General features: G+C 37.5%; 1 protein-coding gene across 5 annotated transcripts in view; it reads right to left on the bottom strand.

Annotated features, from left to right (window-relative positions):
- The window catches only part of TRPC4 (transient receptor potential cation channel subfamily C member 4), a 206,737-nt gene that overhangs the window by 50,867 nt on the left and 133,922 nt on the right, over positions 1-21,948 (bottom strand). For 4 of the 5 annotated variants that reach the window (XM_058686828.1, XM_058686837.1, XM_058686814.1 and 1 more), the window contains one exon: positions 8,883-9,219. In XM_058686828.1, coding sequence (XP_058542811.1) covers positions 8,883-9,219 — 337 coding nt within the window. Of the gene's footprint in view, positions 1-8,882; positions 9,220-21,151; positions 21,258-21,948 lie in introns of those variants that run through there. The other variant, XM_058686847.1, reaches the window with a different exon arrangement.

The raw sequence follows: 21,948 nt of genomic DNA, 5'->3' as shown, positions 1-21,948 counted from the left end.
GGGACCAGTAGAGGAAAGATCATAGTGCAAATGAGTCAGAGAACTTCCTTTGAAAGATATTTATGGATGCCTGGAAGTTTTTCCTATTTTTTTTCTACCTTTCCCATAACAGTTTTCATCAGGGGCTACTCGAGTGTTCAATTATATCTTATCGTGTGAAGCCAGCTGTGGGGATGAGATGAGGTTGGGAGACCTCAGACGCCACATTTAACAGCCCTGATTTCAGGTGAGAAATATGTAATTCTGTGAACAGACCTCTCGTCTCACCTTCTCTTGCTGTCAGTATTTACACAAAGATTAAATAACCTCAAACAAAGAGCGGGTCGCCTTTTCACCTATGGCCACCTCAAAGGGCTTGTTATGGAAACCCAGGAGCTAGTTGAGGGATCTGACCTTGCAAGTCTCTTAATAGGACACTGAGTTCTACACTGTGGCACCAAATCAATGTAGATAAAAAGAACAAAAAGAATTCCTCCCTGCTGTATTTTCCCCCAAATCAGGGAACAAAAAAGTAGTCTCTAGTCAAAATTTTCCTTTTGCTTGGAGAAATCTAAATGTAGTTATTTTGCTCCATGGAGGATCACGTTATGCTGGACCCAAAAAAGGCACTCAGTTAGGAGGCAGCTTCTGTTGTCTCAGTGTTACACTTAAAACCCAAACAAAGATAAAGACAAGAGTCCCAATGATTCACTTTCTGAAGAGAGCTTACAGAAAATTGTAGCCACCCCCGCCCTTCCAGGGCTACGTAAGAGGTAGAAGGACCATATCTGTTACCAAGCACTTGGGCCTCTACCCCCATGGTCTATACAGAGGGAACATTAGGAATAGGTGGCGAGAAAGCCATGAAGTCAGGGTAATAGAGTTTTTGCGCTAATTAGGAATACCAGAGGGAGAGATGAAGGTGATTGCTTACCAGCAGTACCACCTCCCTAAGTCAAGTGAGGGAGATGCTGAGGAAATCCCTCATAAATATGGGGGATTTCTACAACAAGGAAAACTGGCATCTCAGTCTCTCCTGGAGTGTCTACTCAGGCAATGGACTTGCTCATCTCTCCCTGGGTCTGGATATAAGAAATAAGAAACCAGTGTGTTTTGGCAGTCCGCAACTGGCCGCAGCCTGACCTCCTGTCATTAGCTGTGGCAAGGTTTTGGAATGCCCTTGGGGAGTGAGTGCTTATCACAGGAAGAAGCTGGGCTTTAGCAATCTTGCCCTCCTGTCCTTGCCAGGGTCCTAGGACCCCAGAAGGAGTCAACTACAGGTTACAAGGAGTTGAGGGACTGGAAGATATTAGGCAGAGTTGAATTGGGGATCCAGAGGACGATGCAGCGTGGAGGCACCCAAGGCCTTCTATGGAACACACATGCACACATCAGGAGAGCCATCGGTCAAGGACTGTCATATAGGCTACACAGTATTAGCCAGTGATGCATAAAACCAATAGGAAAGAACTGTGACGAGGGGCCCAGTGAGGTAACGAAGACTTGTAACTTTTCCTGTCATCCTGCTTCCCTACAGCCACCAAGGAGGAGAACATAAACAGTTTATGCCCTTCTTTCCATTGCAGTGTTGGGGTTGAAGGATGAGCAAAAGATGGACAATTCCAGGTCCTCTGAGCGCTGGGTAAGGCCTTTGTCAGGAAGAGGAAAGCTTAAAATAACTCAAGGTTTCAGGAACTTGATATCTACTAGACATATCATTAAGGTACAGGAAAAGATATTTGGTATAGGGCAGTTGGGCAGAGTGATCAGAAAAAGTAAAAAACATTTCATGTTTAGATTCTAGGGAGTTGAGACTCCTTAATTAAGCTTTTACATGAATACAGAATTTGTATGAAATTGTGCTTCCAGAATTGTTTCTCAATCTTTAATGTTTAAAGACCTCTGGAATTTCTCTTTTTTTAATTTTTGAAAAATTTTAATGTTTATTATTTATTTTTGAGGGAGGGAGAGAGAGAGAGAGAGACAGAGTGTGACCAGGGGAGGGGCAGAAAGAGAGGGAGACACAGAATCCGAAGCAGGCTCCAGGCTCTGAGTTATCAGCACAGAGTCTGATCCTGGGGCTCAAACTCATGAACCGTGAGATAATGACCTAAGCCAAAGTTGGACACTTAACCAACAGAGCTACCCAGGCACCCCAAGACCTCTGGAATTTCTGAATTAATGAACCAAGGGGAGAATTAAAAATGTAAGTTTTTTGTAGAAATTCACAATTGTTATGACTTTAGTCGGTTGGCCATGCTTCAAGAAACACTGACTTAAAGGGGCAGTAAAACATGCAAAAGAATGAACCTGGACTACTTTCTTTCACCATACATAAAAATGAACTCAAAATGGATTAAGGACCTAAATGTGAGACCTAAAACCATAAAAATCCTAGAAAAGAGCACAGGTAGTAATTTATCTGACATTGGCCATAACATTTTCCTAGAGATGTCTCCTGAGGCAAGGGAAACAAAAGCAAAAATAAACTATTGAGACTACATCCAAATAAAAAGCTTCTGCACAGCAGAGGAAACAACAAAACTAAAAACAAACTACTGAATGAGAGAAGATATTTTCAAGTGACATATCTGATAAAGGGTTAGCATCAAAAATATATAAAGAATTTATATAGTCCAACACCCCAAAAAACAAATAATCCAGTTAAAAAATGGGCAGAAGACATGAACAGATGTTTCTCCAAAGAAAATATCCAGATGGCCAACAGACATGAGATGTTCAACATCACTCAACATCAGGGAAATTCAAATCGAAACCACAATGAGATTATCACCTCACACCAGTCAGAATGGCTAAAATAAAAAACAAACAAACAAAAAGCAAAACAAAGATAAGAAATAATAGGCGTTGGCAAAAACGTGGAGAGAAGGAACCCTTGTGCACTCTTGGTGAGAATGCAAACTGGTGCAGCCGCTGTGGAAAATAGTATGGAGGTTCCTTAAAAAATTAAATATAGAATTACCATATGATCTAGTAATTCCCTTACTGGGTACCCAAAGCATATGAAAACACTAATTTGAAAGGATATATGCATCTCCTATGTTTATTGAAGCACTATTTACAGTAGCTAAATTATGGAAGCAGCCCATGTCCATTGATAGATGAATGGATAAAGAAGATGTGGGGTGTGTGTGTGTGTGTGTGTGTGTGCGCTGTAATATTACCCATAAAAAAGAATGAAATCTTGCCATTTACACAACATAGATGGATTTAGAGGGTATAATGCTAAGTGAAAAATTCAGTCAGAGAAAGACAAATACCTTCGGGTTTCACTCATATGTTGGAATTTAAGAAACAAAACAAATGAGCAAAGGAGTCCTGAATTCTTGGGCTGCTTTTGCCTCCTTGAATTCTATTCCTCACATTTTGAGGGCAGTATTCACGGTGGATAAAAGTTGTAGTTCTGGAATTACACCAACTGGAATTTGAATCAAGTGCCTGCTGTTTATTAGCTCCTGATCCTGGGGAAGTGACCCAACTTCTCTCAGCCTATTTCCTCTCTATGAAATGAGATACTAACAAGATTTGTTATTAAATGAAGTGACATTACTACAAGTTCAAATGAGGATACACATTTCAGTCATTTAGCACAGTGCCTATCTTCTTGGTTTCTACTATTATTACTGCTATCAGTACTACTGCTATTGTGATTCTGAACTAATGAAAACCACTTTTCATTAGTTCACCCCCACCCCCCAGTCTTTTACTCTGACCCTCCATCATTTGGTATCTACTCCTATCTCCCTATCTTTTGCCCTCTTCCCTTGAACTATCTGAATCATGTTGCCAAATATTTTCTCTAACAGTATTGATTTCACTTTTGGGCTACAAGATATGTATAGCATTGTCAGTACCTAAAACACTTAATTTTCTTTCTGATAAAGAAGTCATCGGGCCAGCAGTAGTATGTGCACAACAATTTTAAATTACACAAATATTTCATTGTTTGAAATCTGATAATCTTGGTAAGTCTTGGTAAAGGTGATCTTCAACTTTTCCCCCCACACATAAAAAGGAAAATGATGATTACATGTCATAGTCCAATGATTATTTGGCTTTCTTGAAAATTAAAATGTCTCTTTAAATGAATAGGTGGATGTTTTGCACCTGTCTTTGGGTGTCTATGTGTGTCTGCAGCCAGTTTGCTGAGGTGGTTGGAGCACCTTGCCAAGGCAGAGAGTCAGGAGACTATAGACTATAGAATATCTCTGGGGGGCTGTTTGAGAAGATGGGTAATTCATGGGTGAGGCTGAGAATATGAGTACCTGAAACCATATGATCTTGATGCCTGTTAGACAAAGATGTAGAAATGGTCCCAAGAAAGGAATATACTTATATAGAATTGTCTCTGTGAGTCTTTATCTAGAGGAGAATGTGATCACAAGTTTTCTTTTTACATTTGCAATTTGGAAGCACTTATTGAAATGTTCAGATTTGTTAATATCAACGCTTTAAAAGATAAAAATGTGAAATAAATCATGGAAATGAGAGGCCAATTTTGTTAGAGAAAAATTGTCAAATAAGTATGTGTTATAGGCAAGATGTATAATCCGGATATTATGAGCAATTCTTAGTTTATGCCTAGGAATCCACTAGAAGCTATTTTTAACAGAGCTCAGATTTCTTCCTATGATACATCTTTTCCTCAGTTCACCCTTCTCCTTATCATGCTCAGTGTGCATAGATTTATATACTACATAATTATGGCATATTCTTAGGCACACACATAATATCAAGTCACTTCAGTATCCATTTTTCCTTTCTCATGGAGAACAAAGTATTTCCTGCTTCATTAATGTGATAGCCTCCATTAACACCCACTTTTATGAAAAATGTTACCCATTTCATAATTTCTTTTTGCTAAGCTGATAACATAAGTCTACATCTCGATATTTCACATATATATTTATATCTGTACACTTTTTTTTGCAGGGAATAAGCTACGATACAAATTTGATTGTTACAGTTGAATTATGATGGATTCTATAGGACAATCAAAACCGGTTTTTGGGAAGGCCTTAAAAATTAGCATTCAAAAGTTGGTTTTTTCCCCATTTTACTTCATATTACCTTCAGAAAGAAAATGACATCCATTTGAGAAAAAAACTGCTGCTATAATTTAAATAAATTCTCATTATATATAAAGAAAACATGCTATATTTAGTTTGCATGTAAATTTTATGGAAAAGGGAACTTCTGATATGAATATTCATTCTCATATCCCTGGTATTCTATGTTAAAAATCAAAACTTTGAATAAATTAAGAGTGTCAAGGTCATGGCCCATCAGAATGTAGAAGTGACCAGATCTCTAATCTGGCCCATGGCTCCTTTGAATCCATCATTCAGTCTTTCCAATAACACTTTCTCTCAGACACTTGAAAGGTATAGGTCTGTCATCAGGCCCATATGCTAGAACTATCATTTTTCACTTTTTACTCTAGTTTAAATGGGTAATGTGACACTCTGAGTGCATTGGTGTCTATGTGTCTAGAATCTGCCTATCTATTGAGATAGTTCTAACTGTATTATCTGTGATTAGTTTTCTCTTTTGGTTCGGACTGTATCTCCAGATGACCACATCCTAAGTTTGATCCCTGCATGAGGCCCTTAGATTTCTTTGCTTATAGGCTAAAACTTATCCTGACAGCAGACATCCACAAGAGTGTTGTTTGATGGGAGAAAGAAGGGTCAGTAACCTTCCATACAAGAAAGTCTGAAGGAAAAATCATTCAAAGGGACAGCTTATCAATGATTCCGCAGTGGAAGAATACCAGGGTTATTGCAGACTGTTTTCTCAAGATATAAAACTCAATAGACTTCAATTTAAATAGTCAACATGATGTTGAACTTCCAGAGGAAAGATATTGAAATAACAGGGAAAAATCATTCTACCCCTGTGCAAAATCGCAAGATATCTGGATCTGTCAGACCAAATAAGTTTGTATTATAGAAACACAGCAAAGTATATGAAAGAACAGAAATTCCAAAGCAAAAACATACTTCTTAAGGAGATAAAGGGATCAGTTTGAGAGATTATACTCTGCAGTTAGAAAACTTTTCTACTCAGGAAAAGTTAAAATTTATGGTATGAATATATAAAACAAATCAAAAGTCTTTTTGTCAGGATTATACAATGGGAGGTATAAAAGTTATCATTTCTTATAAATCATATCATAGGTCTGGGGAACAGCCCCTGAAAATGGAAGGAAAGTAAAGCGAAGAGGAAGGAAAAAGCCTTTCTTTACACAAAAAGTAGCCCACCGAGTGACGTGGGTTGAAAATCTAAGTTGGTTCAAGAAAACTTAAGAAAAACCCATGCATAGACCCTCAACTATCACTGGGAAAACTAACGTGATGAGAAACATATTTGTAAGCCATACTCTTCTCTGTAAGTCATTCAGTCTTGTTATTATAAACCTAGAACCTCACAGCGGAGGGACTGTGAAATGTTTAGCCACTGACTTTTTACCAGACAGCAGTATTAATAAGGAAGACAAGATAGAAGTCTCATTAATACAGTTATCAAATCAGACCAGGCCTTTTTGTCTATATCCCACCTTTGGTCAAAGGTTATAGCATTCCTACCCTGTTGTCTTTAGTCTCTTCCCCACCTACCCTGGCTTAAAAAAACAATACAAAACAAAACATTTTTTTCTGCCCTAATAATGACAGCTCCCCAGCACAGGGCAATAGGACTCAATGGGACTTTGAATCTTTCATTTTTTTTTTTTTTTTTTTTTTTTTTTATGAAGATACTGGAAATCCTGAGAGCTTGTGACCACTCATAATTTAAGAGTTTCTTAGTGACAGAACCTGGTCATGTATTCAAATACAGTGCTTTTTCTACAAGAGCCCAATAACATAGTGAATATAGCCTTTAATCATGGATGTATCAAAATACTTAGAACTCAGTCTGAGATATGAGACACTCAGAATTCACTAGCCTTGACAGACCTATTTGATATAGAAAATTCTTTCTCCGTGCCCAGGTATTTAAGCAAGAGGATCGTTCATATATATTTTTTATTCTAGAAAATCTCTTTGCATCCTAAAAATTCCCAAGTAAATTAATTGCCTAAGTCAGGATAGCTTAAGAAAATGTTGCCTTTAGAAGATATTTCCCCAGGCTGGAATTTTAATTATCACAATTAAATTTGTACCTTATTTAACCATTCAGCTGAGGATTGGATATGATTTCTAGCCAGCTTTCATGGAAAATTCTATTACAAGTTTTGCAAGAAGGAGGCAGCCAATGACTCTTTTAATTGCACAAGTTACTAAAGGCTTGAAGCTTGTATTTTTTAATATTATTTACTGTTTTCTGACATGTAACATATCTCATTGTTTATTATCTATTTCCTCTAGTATAATTTAAGCTTCATAGGGGCAAGGAATTCCTTCTCTTTTTTTTTTGTTTTATTTTTATTTTTTTACTTTTGTATCACTATTGCCCTGCACTGCACTTACTGTACAGAACGTACGTAGTCTATATATTTTCATTAAGTGCATAAAGGAAAGTCTAGAAATACTATCTCTTCTTATACTGCATTGTAGCTATGGCATTTTCAAAACTAAATACTCTATATTTCATTTGGAATATCAATTTTTAGACATTCTATATAAGTTCCCCATAATGGGAAATTTAACCTCCAAAATGCTTCTTTAAGAATTGTTTACAAGAAATTTTCTATGAAGAAATATCTATAAAGAACATATTCCTAATGTGAGATATTTAATTTAAAAGGGAATGGGCAGGGTAATTTTATATTGAATATCAACTACAATGTCATAATTATTTTATTAACCTTTCTCCTAATTTAAGCACGATCACACTTTATGCATGCCATATTAATGAGAATGTACTCTGTTTTAAAGTTCACCTAAGAAGGTGCTTTTTCCAACATTTGTAAAACACATCGAATCTTGTTCCTATGAACTTTTCTTATTGTCAGTACTTAGAGTAGTTATAATGTTTAAAATCAAAGAGTACCTCTATCTCAGATTCAGATATAGTCCTGTTTTCTTTCCTGCCTTTTCCACATTTTACAATTTCTCCAGTAATTTTGACAGTTAAGCCAAACTGATCTTCTGAGACTGTGAATCATGAAATTTTCACATATTTTCTAATTACTAAATGATGAGATGGATACGATACCAGAGAGGTTTAAAATGATGAGCTAAATTGAGAAAATATGATTTTTAGCAAACCACAGTAGGTTAGAGGAAAGAGTAATTAAAATGTGAATTTTAACTATGGCTACAATAAGAGAGTAAAACAAAGTTTTTACCAGCTACTTTAAGCTTTTCTACCTTGATTTCTACAGATTCCAAAACATTTTTCTTTCTATGGAAAGAACAGAGAGAGATCGGAGGATGTCCTAGAGTTTAATTTTCTATTATTTTGGTTGAATATATAATTTCAAAGATAAAGTTAAATGGATTGGTTTTAAAGAATGGTTATAGTTACTTTATGTACAGAATTACTAATTCTGCAGAGTGATTTGTAATTTGTCTTTTGGAAGGTGTATCCATTAAGAAAACTACAATGATCAGTTACATATGGCCAATGAGATATGCGGAAAGTCTTTAAAAGACAAGCTTACAAACAAAAAACCCAGAAAATCATTCGTGGGGCATGATGTCATTAAAATCTGAAATCTTAAAACCTACAGTTACATTTCATAGGCTGCACTTGAGGGCAAGTTCCCCAAAACTTGCAAAAGTGTTTATTTAGTTTGGGGATTAGGCCTTGGAGCTAAAATGGTCAAACCTGTTTTCAACATTCCTGTGTCCCAAACTTTAATGAATGTTCTTTTCTGGGCAACAAAATTCCATGGCAGCAACACATTTTTATTATATTTTCTATAGTAACACATTTACCCAGGACCCACGGTAATATCATCCACTCGACGATGGTTGGTGGTGGACCTTGCCTGTTCAAGTCTGACCTGTCGATGTGCTGAGAGGCAAGCAGCAGCAGGAACAAAAAAGTCAAATAGGACGCTGTATGGCAGATGAACTTGATAAAGGGCTTTCTGATGAACAGTCCCAGTGGGCTTTTAGGAGCTATAAGGTAGCACACAGAGAAGACGGGAAAAAGGAGTCCTATTATGAAACACGTCACCATCTTCACTGCCCAGTGTCGTCTCCTCCAGCCCGGGAACTCATCATACCAGCGAGATGCAAGCAGTTGTTGACAGTTGGGCTGAGCAACAAACTACACAGAAAGGAAAGGAGAAGCAAGAGTCAGTGTCACATATGGTGGATTCAGTTCATCAGTAAGACCCCAGATTTATCTTTAAAGCCAGAAGTTCTGCTTTAAATAATTTTATGTCGGGCGCCTGGCTGGCTCAGTTGGTAGAGCAGATGATTCTTGATTGTGGGGTTGTGAGTTTGAGCCCCGCCTTGGGGGCAGAGATCACTTAAAAATAAAATTTCTTAAAAATTAATAATTTTATATTTAAATAATCATTAAGTCCTTTAACTCATTCTGTGAATAAAGCCTCTGTATGTAATATTTTCAACGTTTTTTTTTTTTTTTAATTTATTTTTGGGACAGAGAGAGACAGAGCATGAACGGGGGAGGGGCAGAGAGAGAGGGAGACATAGAATCGGAAACAGGCTCCAGGCTCCGAGCCATCAGCCCAGAGCCCGACGCGGGGCTCGAACTCACGGACCGCGAGATCGTGACCTGGTTGAAGTCGGACGCTTAACCGACTGCGCCACCCAGGCGCCCTGTATGTAATATTTTATACCCAAGGCATAGTGCTATGGGCTTAGTCAGATGTGACAGAAATCATGGTTGTACAGATGTAAAAATACAGATGGAGAACAAGAATAGTCATAGGACACACTGATGAGTGAGCAAAGTTGTGTACAAAGGCATACACACACACACACACACACACACACACACACATATATGTACATATATATATGATATATATATGGCGCAAGAAAAGATGTCAATAGTGCTTGTTTCTTAGTTTACTGGTTGTTTTCTGGTTATGACATTATACTAGATTTCATTTTTAAATTTTTTTTTTTTCCACCGTTTTTTATTTTTGGGACAGAGAGAGACAGAGCATGAACGGGGGAGGGGCAGAGAGAGAGGGAGACACAGAATCGGAAACAGGCTCCGGGCCGTCAGCACAGAGCCGGACGCGGGGCTCGAACTCACGGACCGCGAGATCGTGACCTGGCTGAAGTCGGACGCTCAACCGACTGCGCCACCCAGGCGCCCCGTAGATTTCATTTTTATATTTGTGTATACTTTTAACATTTTCTATCATAAATACTTACTATCTTTTTATCATCAGAAAAAGTAATTATACTTCTAATTGGGTTGAGACATTAAGAAAAACATACATGAAAGCATATTAGGATTACCAGAATGTAAATCATCGCAGCTGAATTTGGTCGAAATAAAACCTATACTTGCCTAAGTATAATCAATTACCATATACCAAACATTTCACAAACATAGCATTGTTTTATCTTGCCAATATTTTGGGGATATAGCATAGACCTTACTCTCTTTTCAGGATGAGGATACAGGGTGTTATAAGAGGTCAGTAAATTTATTTAAGGGTACATATCTAGTAAGTGATAAAACATTTGAGTAACTGGTCCAGGATTTTTTTTTTTCTGCACACTACATTTCTCACTGGGACTGACAGCTAAGCATTAGTATAAATTCAGAGGGAATTATTTCTTCCAGATGGAATGGTCCAAGAATGCTGCCCAGTGGATCTGGCTTTGAAGGGGCAGATTTGTATAAGCAGAGAGGAGAAGGGGAAGGCAATTAAAGGCAAGGTATGGGGAGAGAGAGAACATACTCTGGCAAGAAGTGTTTAAGGGATGCCCCGTGGGCACTGTTGACTGAAAGAGAAGCTTCAGTGTCTTGTAAGGGACTTGGAGAAGTTCCTTTGATATTCTTTTTCGTCTTCGGTTTTAGCCTGTATAGATCTCCTTGAGACAAGACTTGCCCTTACTCTTTTTTGGTGGTAAGCAAGCAAAAAATCCCTGGGTTCACATAATCCCACGATTATCACAAACTAAAAACTCTTTGAGAGTGAAAGGAGAGAAAGGATGATTGACTAAAAGAGAAATTCAGTAGTTGAGATGTGCAAACATATCAACTGGACATGAAATGATTTTTCATGCAACTGTTTCTCATCACCTTGTCTTGGATACTCTACTCATCAAAGGGCACAGAGGGCAAAAAATATGTAATAAATCAAATTTATAATAAGGTGCTTAGTAAATATAGATAAAATAGAACTGCATTTCATCAAGACTTAGATCATGAGGGCTGTCTTCATTACTTTGAAAGTAATTAGTAAAATCAAATTTTATAACCCAAAGAATAGCTTTTCTTTTCTTTTTTTTTTTTTTAAACGTTTATTTATTTTTGAGACAGGGAGAGACAAAGCATGAACAGGGGAGGGTCAGAGAGAGGGAGACACAATATGAAGCAGGCTCCAGGCTCTGAGCTGTCAGCACAGAGCCCGGTGCGGGGCTAGAACTCACAGACCGCAAGATCATGACCTGAGCCGAAGTCGGCCGCCTAACCGACTGAGCCACCCAGGCGCCCCAAGAATAGCTTTTCTTAACACAGTCCTTGCCTATTATTCTGGTCGAAGTCAGGCATCTGGAAGTCAAAATAGAGTTCTTGCTGATATATATGCAGAGTAATGGCAAAGAATGGTAAGTCGTTAACAAGCCCTGTTCTTTTTAAGAGTTGTCCCTCCAGCACATACAGGATCCTTCCCACCAGGGTTCTATAAACAAATCAGTCTTTCATCTTCTTTCTATTTTTTTTTTCATATAAAACATTTCTCATACTATTAGAATTCAGCACAACTGAAAGACCTTAATAAAAGGGAGTTAAACTTCCAGAAAATGCAAGATTTAACAAGCAGTTGCTAGAATATCTCATTAATCCTCACACACTGAAGAAGAAACACTGTAAGGGACTAAGTATGAATGATATATTTAATACATGCAGAAAAAGTGAAAGAAAGGTACATACTTTGTTCAAGATGATCTGGGTGAATACTAGGACTTATAACCTCTGTCTGCCCTTCTTGGCCAAAATCTCATTACAGCATGGGACACCCCAGGACAATTGAGCAAATAGCTTTATTAGGAACATTTAAGGTTTTCTCAGATAAATGTTTCTGTTGCCTAATACACATGTATAGACTGTGTTAAATTATCCAGAAGAAGCAAACTATTTAGTCCTTCTAGGAACACCTGCATTGCCAAGCAGTAGGTTAGCCTTCGTTCTTACTAATACTTTTTTTCTTAAAAGGTTTTTTTTTTAATTATTGTAAACTATACATCTGTGCTTAGTTAATGAACAGTGTACACAATTTTCTTCTAGACACAGACACAATGAAACTTATACAGACCTAAAGAATAGAAATAGGATTATAAGAAGAGCAGGGGTGAGTGTACATAATATACAAGTTTCCCCAAATTTGGATATTATTTGACTACAAATTTGTTCTAATCATAGGATTAAAATAAACCTAAGAATCACTGTAAATCTAAATGCCCTCACAATGGTTTTACATCCTCCTTCTACTACACCTGTTCACTACATGTCTACACCCGCATTTTCCATGGAAAAAAAAGTGGATTTCATGGTTAAATTAGTTACCAAAATAAGAATTAAAAGAATTAAACTTCTATGCTACAGGGTTTTGTAGAGTCTTTAATTGCTAAAGTGGATTAAAACATTCCATTCTCTCATGTGTCCCTTCCTCTTTCCATTTTTCTTTTTTTCTTTCCTTCATGCTCTACTCTGTACTTCATCTCTTGTCTCCTCCTTCCTTTCTTTCTCTCATCCCCAACCCCCAGCCTCTTGGTTTATTTGGCTTATTGAGAGAGACATAGCTTTACCCCAACTCCCTCTGAAAGACACCCTCAGAGAGGGCCATCCTATCTCTCACACCTGCCACTGGCCCATTCCAGCAAAGCCCTTTCCAGATGGGCCTTCACGTTGCCTGCAGCATGCCGGGAGCCCAGAGCCTCTGCCTCTTCTGCTTCATCTTTCTACTGCACATCGAGTCACAGGAACACCCTTCCCAGGACTGGGGGAAGTAGGGTATCTCTTCAGGCAACACTCTTTTCTCCCTACAGCTATTGGCCAATTCTAGCACGACTACAGCCATCCCATTAAAATTCATATTAAAACATTAGGAACATTCAAATTCACATTGGTGCCATGCATTTATAAAAGACACTAGAAGAAAAAAAGGAAAAACTTCCTATCCCTCTCTTTCAGTAACCTTTAAAAGAATTTCAAAAGCCCGTTCTCATGATTATTTATCAAATCCTTGAGTCATGGAATTTGATATATTGAAGAAACTGTAAAGATTACTGAAATCTAATTTTTACAAATAAAGAGAAATCTGGTATGAATAATTTTAAAACAACTACTCAAAATACTAAAGCAATCAACAAATCAACACCATAAAGGAAACAAACAAAAATGATGAAACAGGATAAAGAAAGACTTACTTTTACCACAAAGTAAAAAGAAACAAACAAACAAACAAACAAACAAACAAAAAATACCCCAAACTCAAAACCAAACAGACCAAGAAGCCTCACTACTACATGGGCAGGTATTAAATATTAATTGGATATGAATGTAATAAACAGAAGAGAGTTCCAAAATTAATGAAGCCCTAGTAATTAAAATGACTATAGATTTACCTGGTATTTGTCTCAGTGTTTGTATTTTATCTTTTCAGTTTTGAAGTACTTTTTATAGTTTAAAAATTTGTATCCAAAGTTCAGACTGCAGTCATATTCTCTATAAGAGCAAAATTGAGATTCTGGGAACAGCCAACCTGGCTACTTTATGCATCTTGAGTAAGTGGGATAGTTACATGAGAGTTGAGAATTGACTTGAGTCTCAAGAGAATTGAAACTTTTGAGGTGAATGTATTATAGTGATTTACATACAGACAATCTGATTTCTTTGCTTAAAAAGGACCACAGTTTCCTCTGGGTCTTACTGTTTATTTCTGAGCAATTAAAAAATAATCTATATCCTTTGGGGTTTTATTTCCTCTGCCCAGGAATGCTTTTCAGCAGCTCATTTTGTAATGTTGATAGCAAGGTTTAAGGATTATTGGTAGGCAAGGAGCTTTAGGGAATTATTTTGTCCATAACTAAAAACCACTTCTTCAACTTCAATCCCAAATTTCCTTCACAGTTCTCAAGGCCCTTTAACCACGTGAGTCTCTGCCTGTTTCTTAGAGATAGCCTTTAGCTGTGTTCCTCATTAAAACAATGCTGGTCTCCTGGAGCACAGTCATACTATGTAACTGCTCAGACGCTGCTACTTTATTAATCAAACACCATTTTCACCTTGTCCTCCCTACTTTAATTAAACCAATAGCATCATCTATGAGTTGGACTTTGGCTAGATAAGTGGGGAGAGGACCCAGATCTGTTAAGAACCAGATATATCTGTCTTCTAGGAACTCAACATACATTGGGGACTGATCGTCTGACCAGTCCTCCAGTTTTTCTAATATTTTCTATTTTTCTATTTTTTGCTTTCCTCACTTAAGGTCAGTCTTCTTACTGAGGTTATAAACAGGCAAATTTAGTTCAGTGAAGATGCCTTAGCTGTCATATGCACAGAAGTCACACATCTGGCACATATTCTATGGTCCAGATTAGTGTAATTTAACAGGACATTATATGATGTGCTAAAAAAGAGGTAGAGTATAGGAGGGATTGTGCCCAACATGAAGTAATCTGAGAAAACTGAAGACAGGAACAGGATTTGCTAGTTAATTCTGAAATAACAGGTAGAATTTTCATAGGCACAGCAGTAGGTGGATGTGTTTTAATTTAGATTTAGAGACTATCATCTTAAAAGCTTCAGGATGGAGACAGGTCTGTTCAGATGAGCTATCCCTTGAGCTAGAAGGTCATCATCAATGGTGAATATACCAGTGACACAGTGTAAAGGGAAACTGCAGTCATATTTTGAGACGTCGGTGAAAATGTTTATTGAGGCAATGCTTGAGTCTAGATCCTTGCTGCTCAGTGTGGGCTGAGGCCAGTGGCACTGGTGTCAACTGGAAGCTCATCAGCTATGCAAAATATTAGGTCCCACTCAGGACTTGCTGAATAAGATCGACATTTAACAGTGTGCTTCCTATGAATGTTAACATTTGATAAGCACTGGCTGAAAGGATTTTATGTCTAACGAAGTTTTATTTAGCTCTGTTGTATCTGATAAATGCTTCCAGAGTAGTTTTAATTCAATGTAAATATACATTTCAACACTTACAAATCTCAAGAGCAAATCTGTTTGTGAGGGAGTAGGGGTACTTGGCTGTGTGGTGTGTATTTGTGTGCAGGAGTTTGCTTTCAGCTAAATCCAGCTATGAGTGGTATGAGAACTTGGGTGAGGGGAACTAGCCACAGAGTGGGGCATTTTCAAAATTGAGTAAGCAGCAGGGTTGTCTGGAGACTTGGTACAAACCATGTTCCTGAGCCCCACCTCGGTATTTCTGATACAATAGGTTCAAGGTGAAGCCCTGAACTTTGCATTTCTACCAAGTTGCCATGTGATGCTGCTGTTGGGGATGCAGAGACAAATGATAAGAACCACTGTTTTACAGAACAACACTTTTTAAATAATATAGGATAGTCTTCCAGTTTTTCCAACTTTTTCTATTTTTCTAATTTTTTCTTTCCTTACCTAAATCAATCCTCTTATTGAGGTTATGAACAGGCAAATTTAGTTCATGAAGATGTCTTCGCTGTCAGATGCATAGAAGTTACACATCTAGCACATATTCTGTGGTACAGATTGGTGTAATATCTAATTACAGGAATAAACACAAAAATATTAAGAGTCATCCCCATCAAGTCACTGAACTGTAGTGCAGGCAGAACAGCAGAACACAGTGCAGTGGTAGCCAGAGGATAACAGCTGACTAATTCACCATATAAATGCCTGGAAAGACCTAGACCAGCATGAAACAGACTGGGATGCAATGAATAGGAGAGACATGAGTAGATTTAAGAACCTGGATCAGAAAAGGAGAAAAAAAATTCTCATACCTAGTTTCTGACAGATCTTTACCCTATGCATCACCATCATGACCTTACAGTAAAATGACAAATCATATTGTCTCTATATAATATATTTGGATGTTGTAGAGATTAAGAAGATACAAGCCTTGGAACAGCCCACTGGGATCTGAATCCTGATCTGCTGTTTCCTGATTGTGCGAATGTTAATAAATTATTAAATTTTCAATGTGATTTTTTCCCTGATATGTGGGGATAATAGAAACACTTACCATATAAGGTTATTATAAAATTAATTGAACTAGTACATGAAGAATACAGCAGTTCCTAGATGATACTTATGTTCAATAAGTGCTAGGCATTACTATTATTGTATATAGACACATATATTTACATGCACAAGAATATGTGTATACACACATATGTCCATATACATACACAGTTACATAGTCGTCTTTTTCAAAAAAATGTTTATTTATTTATCTTGAGAGAGAGACAGAATAAGAGTGAGCAGGGGAGGGGCTGAGAGGGAGGTAGAGACAGAATCCTAAGCAGGTTCCACATTGTCAGCGTGGAGCCTGACACGGGGCTTGACCTCACAAACTGAGATCATGACCTGAGCTGAAATTGAGTTGGACACTCAACTGACTGAGCCACCTGGGTGCCCCACAGTTATCCATGGTTTTATACTAAAATATATAATACTTATTCATTTTCTGAATTTTACAGAGTATTGCTGTTATGTCAGTTGATATATATATTTACATATTATATAACCTCATTTTAATTAATGGAATGTCACAAAATAGGGGATTAGTTTTAAAAGATTCTATAGGGAACTTACTTTAAGGAGATGGTAATAATTATTCAAGCATAAGGTAATACCATTACGGTAAATAGTTGACTGAGTTTTTATTAGACTCATTAAAAGGTAAAAAGCAGTGAAGATTCAATCATATCTGAGAAGGAATTGGCAAAAAAGCTTGAGATAAGCCAAGAAGACTGATTAGAGTCTGTTCTCTCCAAACTTATTGGCCAACAAACCCCTTGACTCTGTCAAGTTCAAAGAATCTCCCATCTAGTCATCAAATCACCTGATTACTCTCCTTGGACTTAAATGTCAAATTCATATTTGCAAATTGGGACTCAAGGAGTAGCTCAAAGCACATTTCTAGGGCATCAGTTCTGATGTCTCCACATCCAGAAGGGAAGATGACAACTGAACTCCATCTGATCGTGTTGGCGAGGCAGGGGCAGGATTTAACTTCTTACATCATTTCTGGGCCTAAATTCAAAATTGGTTTGGCAACTGAGCTGGGATATGAGTGGGCAGTAATGGGAAGTTGAAAATGCAGAGGCAAAAGGAATAAGGTAGGAGGTGATAAAGCCAATGTTGAATACATTAAATTATTGAACATGGCAAATAAACAAAACCCAATATAGGTAATGGGAAGGTAGAGTTAATAGATATTGTTCTCTGAAAATCACAAAGGGCAGCATTTGGTAGAAATTCCCTATCTATTCATCAATACCTCTCTTCAAGATTTATGTGAAAGACTGTTTTAAACTGTCATGGAAGGTAGATGAAAAACTGCCAGGTATTTCTAGGTGGCTACCTAGAAGTTTTCTTAAAAAATGAAGAGAGGCGTGGAGGTAGACAGTTATACAGTTTTGAAGAAACCACCATTTGACTCTGGCTCATGTAGGGGAATAGGAGGTGAGAACGGTAGATGGAAAATGGAAGCAGGTTTGGTCCTGATCCCAGCCAGCCAGTTCCCACCTCTGGGCCAGTTCCCACCTCTGATGAGCCACCAACAGTTTCTGCTCTGAGAAGCAGCACAAAGGGTGCTCCACTTTTACTCAGAATCTCCCAGGGAGACTTTTACTGAGGACCAAAGTCTGCTCCCCTCTCTTCCATTGGAACAAGAATCCAGAAGGGAAAAAAGAGACACAATGGGAATGAATACTAGTTATCCTTATGAGATGAAACAGTATGGTTCCTTTTTTCCTCCTTCCCTTCCCTTTTAATGTAACATCAAACATATGTTTCTGAGAAAATTAAATTGTACAAGACCCTGCACAATAGGGTGTTCTTTATACCTTCTTTTCAGAGACAACGGTTGACACCATAGAACACAGTCCCTCCTCTACTCTGCCAATTTATACTCATAAATGATATAAGTGTAGAGTTATATTTGTTTCAAATGTGTTAGATCCTATAAACAGATAAGTTTTTCACTCTAGTCTCAAGGTCAAGAATAAAGTCATTTCCTTTATGCTCACTAATCTCTTTTTCTGCCACTGAACTCCTTTCTGCCTCCCTGACAACAGCTCCTCAGACTATCTCGGCTAACACATTTCCTGGGCTAAAAATAACACTCAGTTGTTAATTATCTGTTTATTGAGGTTGGAATGAATTTAACTAGTCTACAATGGGGAAAGGAAGGCTATGTGTTTTGGAAACAGCAGAGCCCACACAGTAACTGACCAGCCGGCACTTTCTGCTCCAACGTGTAGGACAACAGAGGGGAGAACTGAACATAAACAGCACATAAAAGCGCCAGAGAAGAAAACAGTTTCATGTGCCTCAGCCAGTCTCTGACATTACTCTCTAAAGCTGAGAAGAATATGGATAAAGTGTTTGTTCCAGAGGAATTATTCCTTGGTATCCTTTTTCATTCCTTCTCCCTCTCTCTCCTCCCTCATCTCATTGTCACCCACGTGTGTTTGTCGGCAAAGTTCCTTTCATGCTGCCCTCCTCTCCATCCCCTCTGCCCTATCTCTAACCTAGTTCTTCATTTCTCTCAATGATCATTAACTAATGGGCTTCCCTCTCTCTCTCTCTTTGGAAATGACTGAAATTACGTTCTTAAAAGTCAGATTATCATTTTCTGGATTTCTATTTCCCATGAGTACAAGTGTTGCTCGTTCACATCCTGGTCTGGGTAGCCTTATGGTAACTCTCTGAGTTAATGCACATCTCAGTCAGTACAGATAGATCATGAAGCATGTGTGAAGAATGACCTGAAAACAAGGAATAAACTGTTATACAAGAGGAAATTAGTTACTGAAAACTTAGACCTGTAACCATCGTTAGGAATTCTTCAAAGGAATTCAACCTGCAACCCAAAGGAAATGAGGGCACATAAGAATGTTACTGATTTTTCTAACCCAGGGTACTGCTAGCCTTGTGAATATTAAAAGTTTTTGCATATAAACTAGATCTTCAGGTGATTCCTAAGGCTTAATTAAAATAGAGTTGCTCATTGTATTAGTTTCCTAGGACTGCCATAAACAAAGTACCACAAACTGGGTGGCTTAAAGCAATAGAATTTATTAGCTCACAGTCTAGAGGCTTAAAGTCCAAAATCAGCATGTTAAGAAGAAGGCTGTACTCCCTCTAAGACGTTGGCTGGAATCCTTCCTTGTCTTTTCCTACCCCCTAGAAGTGGCCTTGGCATTCCTTGCCTTGCAGTTGGATTATTCCAATCTCTGTCTCTCTCGTCACATAGCTGTGTGCCTCACTCCACATCCTCTGCTCTGTTCTTATAAAGACATGAGTCTATTGGATTAAAGGCCTATCTTACTCCAATATGACCTCATCTTAACTAATTTCATCTGCTAGAACTCTTTTCTGAAAATGATCAAATTCTTAGGTATTTGGGTATCCTAACACATCATTTTTTTTGAGGGGGGACATAATTTAGACTATAATATTCCCAGTTCCTCATTTTCTCAGAGTTGCCTATCATATAGCTTTTGGTTCTATAGTTTATATAAAAATGGCTCTTTTTATACTTTTCAATGGCTCCAAATACTTTTCAAATATACTCAAATGGCTCCAAATACTTTTCAAATCCATAAATAATATTTCAGAACTCTATCTTCCACTCTATGTTCAATTTGCCTCCCTCTCCTATTTTCCTACTTCTTTATTTTCTCACCATGATTGATAATAAATGACAACGACTAATAAGGAATTAAGAAGAGTGATTATCAATAACATTATGACGTGAGGGAACTCTACATGCAGGCAGCCAGCTGTCCTTATGATGCAAGTTTAAGATTGTCTGTAAACAAAAAGATAAAACCATCTCCTGTAACAGTCTGCTACTATAATTAAACTTTCTACCTAAGGGCTTTCTGGTGATGTGTGTATTTTAACTGGCATAAAATATTACAATGCTTAGGCAAGCAAGGCATTAAGCATATACACCAGAGTTACCTAGTTGAGATAGTCACACAATGGGATCAAAAAAAAAAAAAAAAAAAAAAAAAAAACACAACAAAAAACCAAAAACCAAAAACCAGAGCTTTGGTGGCTGGAAAAATGAGAGACATGAAATGTTGATCTGAATCAGTACTATACCCCTAGCGAAGAACTCTAAGGAGTCAGGGAGAAACATATAGATGCTGATTATTTGAGAGAAGACATCTGAGGTTAGGTATAAAATATAACTCTCCAACATAAGAAAAACTTTACCTAAGTTTTGCCTGGTTTGATCATATTCCTAATGTTAAATTACCAGCAATTTTTTTTTTCTATCAGAAAATTGCCATTTGAAAGTCACAGAGATATGTGTAACTCAATGAGTTCATAATCAATTATTTGGGGCTATAACATTGCTTATCCACCTGCATGCACAGCATTGATGAACCCCTCTCTGTCTGCTGATGGCCTAAGTTAAGATTTGGGGAGCTCCTGGCATCAAAAAACTATGTTGTTTATCTCCAATTCCTTATGACCATATGCAATTCAACTATCCAGGTACGATAACAGGAAAACAAACAATCTAATTTAAAAAAAAGCCCCGAGATTTGAACAAACACCATCAAAAGATATACTGGTGGCAAATAAGGACATGAAAGATGCTTCACACCTCTGTAATCAGGGAAATGCAAAATAAAGCCACAGCAAAATAACACTACACACCTCTTAGAATGGCTAAAATAAAAAAGATAAACCACGATATGGGTTGGTAGGAATTTGGAGAAACTGGAACTCTCATATGTTGACTATCAAAATGTAACCAGCTTTGGAAAACAATTTACAATTAAAAAAAATTTGAACCTACGTTTACCATGTGATGAACTCATTCCAATCTCAGGCATTTATCCAAAAGAAAAGAAGGCATCTGTCCATACAAAGACTTGCATACAAATGTCATAGTAGTTTCGTTTGTAATAGCCAAAAACAAAAATGATTCAAATATCCATGGACTCCTGGATGGATAAACAAAATGTGGCATGACCATACTATGGAAGAATACTCAGCAATAAAAAGGAAGGAACCATTGTTGTGCACACACAGTTGAATCTCAAAATAAGTATGTCGAATGAGAAGCTGGAGGAAAAAAAAGCACATATGGTATAATTGCATGTATATAAACTCTAGAAAATGCAAACTAATTTACAGTGACAGAAAGTTGATCAGCAGTTGCCCGAGAAGAGGCAGAGAAAAATTATAAAAGGGCAAAAGGCAACTTGTGGGGTAACAGATATTTTCACACAATATGTACCCACATAATAAAAACTTGTCCAAGTATTCACTTTAAGCATTTGCAGTTTCTTGCATGTCAATTTTACGTCAGCGAAGTTGTTTAAAATGTCTGTCCCTATTTTGCTGAGGCCACAAGCACATTCAGAATGATCTACCTCCCAGCTATTACTAGGCCTATCAAGCCAGCTTCTTTCTCTTGTAATTATCTCCTTGGTTCGTTTCAATACCACTCCTTCATTCAGATTGTCATAATATATTATCATAACATCAGATGTCATTATTTCAGTCTTAAACTAGGAAAATTAGCCCATTTTCTGCCCATGGCTATCAGCCTCTGAGAGCTCCTTCTAACCTATGCACCAGACTGCTGAG

The sequence above is a fragment of the Neofelis nebulosa genome, chromosome 1, assembly GCF_028018385.1.
Source record: "Neofelis nebulosa isolate mNeoNeb1 chromosome 1, mNeoNeb1.pri, whole genome shotgun sequence".
NCBI classification, from domain to species: Eukaryota; Metazoa; Chordata; class Mammalia; order Carnivora; family Felidae; genus Neofelis; species Neofelis nebulosa.
This window is presented reverse-complemented; position numbering and strand designations above follow the sequence as displayed.